This window comes from Melitaea cinxia, chromosome 19 (assembly GCF_905220565.1).
Source record: "Melitaea cinxia chromosome 19, ilMelCinx1.1, whole genome shotgun sequence".
Classification (NCBI taxonomy): domain Eukaryota; kingdom Metazoa; phylum Arthropoda; class Insecta; order Lepidoptera; family Nymphalidae; genus Melitaea; species Melitaea cinxia.
Genome location: NC_059412.1, coordinates 7,920,859 through 7,930,016, shown reverse-complemented (window position 1 = coordinate 7,930,016; position 9,158 = coordinate 7,920,859). Strand labels below are relative to the sequence as shown.

Here is a 9,158-nt window from a genome sequence, read left to right as displayed (position 1 = left end):
GTTAGCCTATATGTTGACCCGACTTCTTAATAATATTCGTGCCAAATTTGAAGTAAATCCATGCAGTACTTTTTGAGTTTATCCCGGACATACATACAGACAAACACAAAAATTCTAAAAACCATATTTTTGGCTTTGGTATCGATTGTAGATCACACCCCAAGTATTCTTTTAAAAAAATATTCAATGTACAGTTAGGCTTTCCTACCATTTTATATGTATAGATGTAGCTAGCTATACAGCTGTTTATGCAAGTTATTTTACTCCTCTTTGATTTTACTCTACAAACAGCTGGGCGGCTGGCTATTGATTGACCGCTTTCTTGTTTATGTCTATAGTATTAACTTCTACTACTTACTTCTAACTAATTTTAACTGTTTCAAACTTTCAACTGTGCGGCAACAAAATGTTTAAATTTTATGACTCTGAATCGACAGAAATTTTAGATAATTCTCAGTTCGTGCAACTTCTTAAAATGAAATGGAAAGAAATTCACGACACGACAAATGTGTTTAGATACAAAATTTTAAATTCGCAAGAAAGAATAGTCGATGGAAAGTATTTATTACAAGTAAGTACTATAAATTTTAAAACATTTTTTTTTTTATATACAAAGGTCACCAAACAATCGCAATACCATCGCAAGCGCGTTGCTAACCTTACATCCAATTCCCCACAAGAGCTCAAGTCACCTTGCTACTAGCTGTGATCTTTAAGGTCGATGTACTTCCCCAGTCAGAATTCTCCAGATTTTGAGCAGGATATATCCTGCTGTGCCCTACCTCATTTTAAAGCTTTAGATATAATTTATTACATATAATAAGAATCTACACTTATGTCAGATAAAAATATAACATAATAATTGTGTTTCTAATAAAATGTAAAATATTGAAATGAAATAATATTGGGAAAAAGGTCTTTTCGTATTTTCTAGCAAAAAGTTGCATTTAAATGTTTTTGATTGTATTGTTTGTAACGAGCTGGTTTTTTGATACCATGAAATGGTTATATTTTAAAAATTAAATGTGCGTAGAACATTTATTACAAAATTTTACAATATTACACATGTTTACAATGCACAAGTTGAGAACTAAATATTCACAGATAAAATTAAATTAAAAGTAAAAAAAACTCCCGTCACTTTTCATTGTTTTTCTGTCCACCTAAATAGGTGCATCCAACGAAGAAGTTCGGCACATTTTAAAGTTTTACTTTAAAAAAGAGAAAATGCAACACATGGACCACCTAATGCAGTGAGTAAAAGTAGCAAAAATTGGTTTAAACATTTTCAGCCAGGAAATTTTGAATTCAAAGATGCATTTTGCTCTGGTCAGCCAATTACAGATAAACGTGACGACAATTTTGAACAAAAATGGGTTTAGATCAATAATTGAATAATTACGATATAGCTAAATATCTTAGAATTGATCGTAAAACAGTTTTGACCCATTTGAAAAAGGCTTGGCTATACAAAAAACGCATTAAGGTGATTTTGAGTGTATCGTGGGATTGGAAGGACATCATTCATTCTGAGCATTTTCCACTGGGCAAAACCATCAATTCAGATTGTTACTATCAACAGGTGGTGAAACTTAAGCAAGAAATTGAGACTAAGCGGTCAGAATTGATCAACAGGAAAGGTGTGTCATTATGACAACGCCCGTCCACATACGTCTTTAGTCACTCCGCAAAAAATCAGAGAGTTTAACTATATAGCCTGCACCCTCAGATTTCCATCTCTTTTGGTCTCATCAGAATTCCTTAGGTAGTGTAAAGTTAACATCAAGACAGAACTTTCAAAACTACTTGTCACAGTATTTTAATGAGAAGTCACAAAATTTCTACAGCAATGGAATCCTGTCACTACCGGACGACGGAAGATGGCGGCAAGTTATCAAACAAAGGGGTACATATACATTATAATTAATGTAAATAAATTTTCTTAAATCTTACTTCGAATTTGTATAAAAAATACGAAGAAACTTTTTCCCCAATCCAATAAAAATTACCAAGAGAAACTAAGAAAATCTATCGTTAAGCAAAATAACTGATCATATCTTAATGCTTACAGTTATTTGTATGTTACTTTTAAATTTATTGTAGAGGTTGTATTAATATATTTTTTTTTTTTTTTTTTATCAGTTAAACCCGAATAGACAGAGTAAAAGGAGGTTCCCAGAACAAATCAATGATATATGTCAACCATTTGATAAAAATAAGTTCAATTTTACAAAAGTGTCTAAAGAGGAAATATTGTTCACTTTCAAGGAGAGTGCTGCTGGTAAGTTACATAATTATTTTTTTCTATAATTTTTGTATTATTTCTCTATTACATTCTTAAGTTTGATTGGAATTGAATGTTAATAGTCTCTTTAACTTTTTTAAGGTCTTTAGAGCTTGAATAACGACACTTAATATAAGGATTCGGATAAGGCTCAAACACTAAGGCCACCTTGGGATTCTAATATTTGCTAGGCGAAATTTTAAATTTGGAACAAACCAGTACTATATATGAAATTTTACAGTGACACATTTTAAATTTTTATGTATAACTATTTTCAAATTATTATTATTGTTTATTTACAGAAGACATCCATGCAGTACTCGTAAATATCAGTCCAATATCAGAGTTTCATTCTCTATTCTGTCCATTTGTAAACAAATGTTTGCCACAAGTAATTAATAAGGACACTGTGAGACTGGCCATAAATATAATGCTACTTACTCAGGATCGGTTAGTAAGCAAGTACTTTTTCTTTTTTTTTTTGGACTCTTTATAATTATTGTTTGATGTTTCGCACTGTGCGTGTCTATGTAAATATGGAAATCTAATATGTGTGACAGTAATGCAATAGTCAAGCAAACTTTATGAATAATTATTTGTTATGTAATTATGCCGAAGAAAAAAAATGTTAGTTTATGGGCATTGCCGTATTTTAAATTTGGAAAATATATTGTTATTTATCTTCACATCAATTTCTTATTTTCCCAAACATTATGAGTATCTATTTGTATATACATTTTAATTATACTCTTGACACACACAGAATTAATTGAATCCATACAAGCTCATTTGAAGTAGAAATGCTTTCTTATTTGGGAAAGATTGTTTTAATTTGCAATACCTACTTGTTGTTTTAGGGAGCTAAGGATTGGATTCAATAGCTTATGTGCATTTGCCTCAGTGAATCACTTACATTGCCATTTCTTTATAGAGAAGAATTGTCTCCCAGTGGAGAATGTAGTAAATACTATTTGTTACTTAATACTTTGTCACAACATTTTGATTGAACTTTTTTACACCTTTTTGAATCATCAAAAGATTCAATAATAATTTACAATTTGACAAGAAAGTTACTTAATATGACACACTACACTTATATATTTTATAATTCATGTTTTGGGGTTTACTCCTTTAGAATCGATTTCCATATAAGGCCGCTGGTACGAAAAAATATGAGGAGTAAAATCTACTGAACGAATGACCTCGTTACGTTTCTCGTAACGCCATCTATCGGAAAGATAAACTACTAAGAAATATAGGGTTCGACGACGACGACGTTTTCTAATAACGCCATCGATCGATCGATAGATGGCGTTATTTGATTCGTTTATTTACCATTTGATATGGTATTAATATTTTTCTTAGACTAGTAAGTAGTTTTTTTTAATGTCTTTTTAGACAGTCGATCTAAAGGAGTAAACTCCAGTCGTGTGTGACACAGACACTTTTTTTTTTTTTCTTAAAAATACATATTTATATTGTTTTTATATGTATTTATTTAACAGAAATGTAAGAAGTTAAAAGGTGTGCTACATTGTTTTGAAGAAGGCTTGCCTGTACCGGCATTTTGTTTTGAAATACTTCAAAACTCACAAAAACTTGAAGAAATATTTACATTATTAAATTACTTCCTCGAGAAGTCAATAGCGCATAATATTTTTATTACAAAAGGAGATGCTATAGAAGCAACTGGAGAAGTTATTCGGTTTATCGTTTGGCCAAGAAAAAGTAGCTTTGGAGCAAAACAGTTAGTGGCATTCAATGTTGCCGTTTGTGAGTTGAGTGGATGGTTTCCTATTTATAGTAAGTACTGTGTTGTTACTTAAGTTATAAATATATTTATTTATTAATTTTTTTTATTGTTAGGTCTTATATTAACAAAAATGTAAAAACAGAGATTCTTTGAATATGATATCTTTTTCACTTCTGTGAGCAGATAAATATTTTAAATCCAAATAAAATAATTGATAAACAAGTTGCAAAACAGATTAAAATGTAATTTTTGGCTACTTTATAAAATGTTCAAAAAATACATTATGTATTTATGGACAATAACTAGTGGACCTATATTTGTTAGAATCAGTAATGTCTATAGAATTTTTGTTAACTTCAATTATATGTATAATATATACTTTTTTAGATTCTGAAGATTTCCACAATCTTAATACAGAAAGTTTAGAGACAGAATTGAAAAATTGGAAGATACCTAACTTTGAAGATTTATGTGAAGAATTAAAATTTTTATTTTAATTTAAATTGTCAGAAAAATTCAGTCCATTATGCTGTCAACTGTTATAAATATTAACTTAAACGTGATGCAATAATAATTAAATAAAGATAATTGATGATTTACTTTATTTGTTATAAATATTTATTTAGAAGTTTAAGTGTCTATCAATGTAGATTTCCAAAACATTATCATAAATACATGATAGTAATGACCTACTGTTTACACTGTATGCTGACAGATTTTACAATTTGAATTAAGCTTACAGCGCTTAATTGAATACATGCTACCGGAAAAAAGAAAGGTATCATTTGACAGTTACATAGAGCAGTAAAAAACAATCATCAAAATTAGTACAATAGTATTAAGTATACTTAGGTATAAGTATACTTAAGTAATATAACGTACGTCGATGAAAAATTAGTCAAATAAATACGCATTATTAGATAGATCTCGATTAGATTTAAATGAGACCACCAGAAAACGATAAAAAGTTATGACGTAATACACATATTATATAATAGTGTTTGCTTCGAAACGTAAAAAAACTGACATCAATTACATCGAAAAATAATATAATGGAGGTACACGAAAAAATTGTCAAAATTAATACGTAACTGATAAAGTACCTGTCAGATCTCGATTAAATTTAAATGGGACCACATGACTCGCACACCTTTCGGTTAAAAAAAGAATTTAATATCTAAGATTTTATTTTTGTGTTACCCACACATTAGGAATTCTAAACATTTTTGAATTTCATATCAAAAATTGACCGCTCCAGCGGGGATCGAACCCGCGTCTCCGACTGACCGTGTCGGCGCTCTAGCCAATTAAGCTATGGAACGATGTACCCGCTAGATCGAAAAAAAGATTGTCGAAATCGGTCCACCTAGTCAATAGTTCTGATACATAAAAAAGTGCAGTCAAATTGAGAACCTCCACCTTTTTTGGAAGTTGATTAAAAACATACAATCTAATTGATAACCTCCTTCTTTTTAGAAGTCGGTTTTAAATAAAATTGCGATATCTGAAAATGCACGCTAAGCCAAAAAATGTACCTAACATTTCAATGACAGTAACTCATTATCAAATATCAACTTTTTTTTAATTTATGTAGATATTTTTATTGTTTCCGGTCAATTACAAATGTTAAAATATAACAAGACTAGATTAATCGATTATTTATTAACTAATAATATAAATAATTTTGCAAACATTTTAATAATGTTACAAATTAAGTAAGAACTTTTATTACTAAAGTAAATAACATAAAGAATATTATCGATAATATATATATATATATATATATATATATATATATATATATATATATATATTCATTGTTTTTTTTTTTTTTTGTTTAGATTATTCAGCGTAGGCTCGTAGTAGCATATCTATTGATAAATCAGCGTTTTAGTTCATTACTCATTTCCCTTGACCCGACTGGGATGCGATTGTGCCCCATTATAACATCAGTCGTTCGAATATCACTCGTCGAGAACGGTCAACTTGTAAACATGAAGCTAATAATCGTTTTGTTTACATTAGTATTATTCATACAATGTAGCGAGAGCCGGCACACCGGCTGGTTCCCGCAGAATCTAGTTGACGCTTTCACAAATAAAACTTCTCAAATCACTAACTACGTACGGTCTAAAGGACGAAGCCTTAAACAGTTTTACGTTGAAAATGTGCGAAATAAAATAACTACGTATCTCGGTTTCCAAAATCAAACAGCATCGGAAAATCGAATCGACAATCAAGCGAGATTAAAACGAAAATTTAAAGATTATGTCGAAAGTGCCCAAGCTAATGAAGAAAAACTTTTTGACGCCATCGCTCCTAAAAAAGTTGAATATTCGTGCAACGATAACGACCCAAGTATTCACATGAGCACACCGCAGTTAATAGCCCTGCATGGATATGCTTCGGAATCTCATACAATTGTAACAGATGATGGCTATATTCTCACAATTCATAGAATCCCTTATTCCCGTAACAGTAAAAGGCAGAATATTCCTCGAAAAACTATCCTACTCCATCACGGTCTCCTTGGGAGTTCAGCGGATTGGATCCTCGCAGGACCCGAAAAAGGTTTGGGATATATATTGTCTGAAGCTGGTTACGATGTCTGGTTAGCAAATGTTCGAGGGAACACATACTCTAGAGCTCATTTAACTCTTAACACAGATACGTTCGAGTTTTGGAACTTCACATTTCACGAAGTAAGCCAACATGATTTGCCAGCTGTGATTGACTATATAATGGAAACGAAGGGATGGGATACAAAAATTAATTACATAGGCCATTCAATGGGTACGACAATTTTATTCGCTTTACTTTCAACGAAAACTCATTACAATAAAGTTCTGAGAGCCGGCTTTGCGTTAGCTCCTGTCGCCTTTATGACCGACATCAAAAGTCCTATTCACCTTTTAGCGCGTTATAGCAACAATTTGGACTTTTTATTGAAACTTCTCGGCGTTAATGAATTTTTACCACAAAACGCTGTTTTAAGATGGCTATCAAAACACGCGTGTGAAATTAATCATTACGAAGAAGCGATATGTGAGAACTCAATGTTTGTTTTGTGCGGACACGATGAACGCCAGTTCAACAGAAGCCTGCTTCCTACCATATTAGGACACGTGCCAGCTGGTGCATCGACAAAGACTTTGGTTCACTATGCACAAGAAATTAAAAATTTCGGTCGCTTCCAGCAATTTGACTACGGCGAGAAAGGAAATTTAAAACAGTACGGCACCAAAACTCCGCCAGCATATCCTCTGCATAAAATAACTTTACCGATTGCTTTAATAAGTTCGGAAAATGATTGGTTAGCGAGTGATGTGGATGTTACCAACTTATACGTACAACTTGCAAATCCCATTGAACATTACATTGTGCCGTTAAAAGAGTTTAATCACATTGATTTCATATGGGCGATAGATGCCCCTAAATTAGTTTTTGCGAAACTACTTCAGTTGTTGGAGGAAGGTGTGACAAAACCATTATTTAATATAAACTCTCCCTAAATATTAATAAATAAGCTGGTTTGTACTTTTATATAACGGTTTTGTTTCAGTCAATTAGTATTTTATTTTTAAGATTAAAAATAGGTGATAATAATAAAAAATCATTAAATTATACTCTGTTTTTTGATTAACAGTGTCTACTAGTATACAAATAAATAGAATTGGAGTGTCTCTTTGTAATATTAAAATAACCGCTTTTTATTAAATGCATATGGATGTATACACGGTACATATAACAAAATAACATCTTTTACAATTTTTGTCTGTCTGTCTGTCTATTTGTTCCGACTAATCTCTGAAACGGCTGAACCGATTTTGACGTGACTTTCACTGACAGATAGCTGATGTAATAGGGAGTAACTTAGGCTACTTTTATTTTAGAAATTTAGTTATTTTGTAACTCTACGAACTGAACAATATTATTTTTAATTCCAAGCGGACGAGGTCGCGGGCACAGCTAGTATTGAATCGAATAAAATTACGATTATTATTTCATGTTTAATGTTAATATTCAAAACTAACATTAAACTGACATAACGTAAATAATAAGTTCTAAAATATATACTTATATGTATACACACTACCTATATACATTTATAATTTAAAATGAATATTTATACCTACTGTATATAACATAACATTGACAATTGTAGTAAGTTACCTATCCTGGATATTTAAAAATATATAAAAAAGAGATCTGTCATTTTTTAATTTGAGTAGTAAACAAGCACATTAAAATTCTGAACAAATTTTTCAATAATATTTAGGTATTCTTTGCATTTAAATGTGTAGATATCGTTTTTATCTAATTTCGAACGGAAGTGGTCTTGTGTATGAACCGCGTTAATTGATATCAGACATTTGCGGGTTTAAATAAATCTGTCATATATTATGGTGTTGAGGATAAATGTCGCGATATTGCTTGCATGTTTTGGAAGAAATAATGAAACACATACATTCTCAGATGCAGATTCCTCTCGCTCTCAACTTCTCATTTGTATATCCCTAGGCTCAATTGGAATATATTTACAATACAATAGAGTCAATATCATTTGATTGATAATCAAAAAACATGGATTACTAAATGGCTTTATTAGTAGGCTGCTATTGTTAATAAATAATATGTTGATTTTTTTTTCTGTAAAAGCGTAGTATAATCGATAAATTGACTAATCGTAAGTATAATAGGTACCTATATAATACCTATTTGTCAAATTTAAACTCCTGCTATTTACTGGGTTTAAGTACCTATATATTATGTAAAAATATTTATTTAATAATAAATAGTTACGGCTAATAGAATTTGTAGAGTTTGTCTGTGTTTGTAATCAGGGCTTGAAATTCAAAAATTTTTTAAATTTTTTCATACGTTAAAATATCATTAATGTGGAAGATTTTGTATACCTATAAATATCACATATTACAACCATAAGAGCGAGTCGTTAAAGTATAACATTACAACCCATAATAGTGTACCTACATATATGGGAACAGTTGATTAATTTATTTATATGCAGGATGTTTTTTTTTTTTAAGTCTATTTGTGTTGATTTATAAATAAGTGTAAAGTCGCAAAACTAAATTAAATTCGGATCTTAACAACGAAAAT

General features: G+C 30.6%; 2 protein-coding genes across 2 annotated transcripts; both read left to right on the top strand.

The window, feature by feature from the left end:
- Nucleotides 1-268: 268 nt before the first annotated feature.
- LOC123662833 (GDP-D-glucose phosphorylase 1) lies at nt 269-4,636 on the top strand. The gene is made up of 6 exons (XM_045597626.1): nt 269-571; nt 2,143-2,281; nt 2,587-2,734; nt 3,142-3,244; nt 3,790-4,087; nt 4,425-4,636. Exons 1-6 carry the CDS (start codon nt 407-409, stop codon nt 4,532-4,534), a joined length of 963 nt encoding a protein of 320 aa, XP_045453582.1. The 5' UTR covers nt 269-406; the 3' UTR covers nt 4,535-4,636.
- Nucleotides 4,637-5,994: 1,358 nt separating this feature from the next.
- LOC123662608 (gastric triacylglycerol lipase-like) lies at nt 5,995-7,663 on the top strand. The gene has a single exon (XM_045597426.1). The coding sequence runs from the start codon at nt 6,032-6,034 to the stop codon at nt 7,547-7,549; it is 1,518 nt and encodes a 505-aa protein (XP_045453382.1). The 5' UTR covers nt 5,995-6,031; the 3' UTR covers nt 7,550-7,663.
- Nucleotides 7,664-9,158: the final 1,495 nt, after the last annotated feature.

What these genes read in the sequence shown, in the direction of transcription:
- LOC123662833 (XM_045597626.1), top strand. Translation starts at nt 407, where the DNA reads ATGTTTAAATTTTATGACTCTGAATCGACAGAAATTTTAGATAATTCT. An exon ending in TTTCAAGGAGAGTGCTGCTG is followed by an intron (nt 2,282 to 2,586) that starts GTAAGTTACATA and finishes GTTTATTTACAG; the next exon opens with AAGACATCCATGCAGTACTC. An exon ending in ATGCTACTTACTCAGGATCG is followed by an intron (nt 2,735 to 3,141) that starts GTTAGTAAGCAA and finishes TTGTTGTTTTAG; the next exon opens with GGAGCTAAGGATTGGATTCA.
- LOC123662608 (XM_045597426.1), top strand. Translation starts at nt 6,032, where the DNA reads ATGAAGCTAATAATCGTTTTGTTTACATTAGTATTATTCATACAATGT.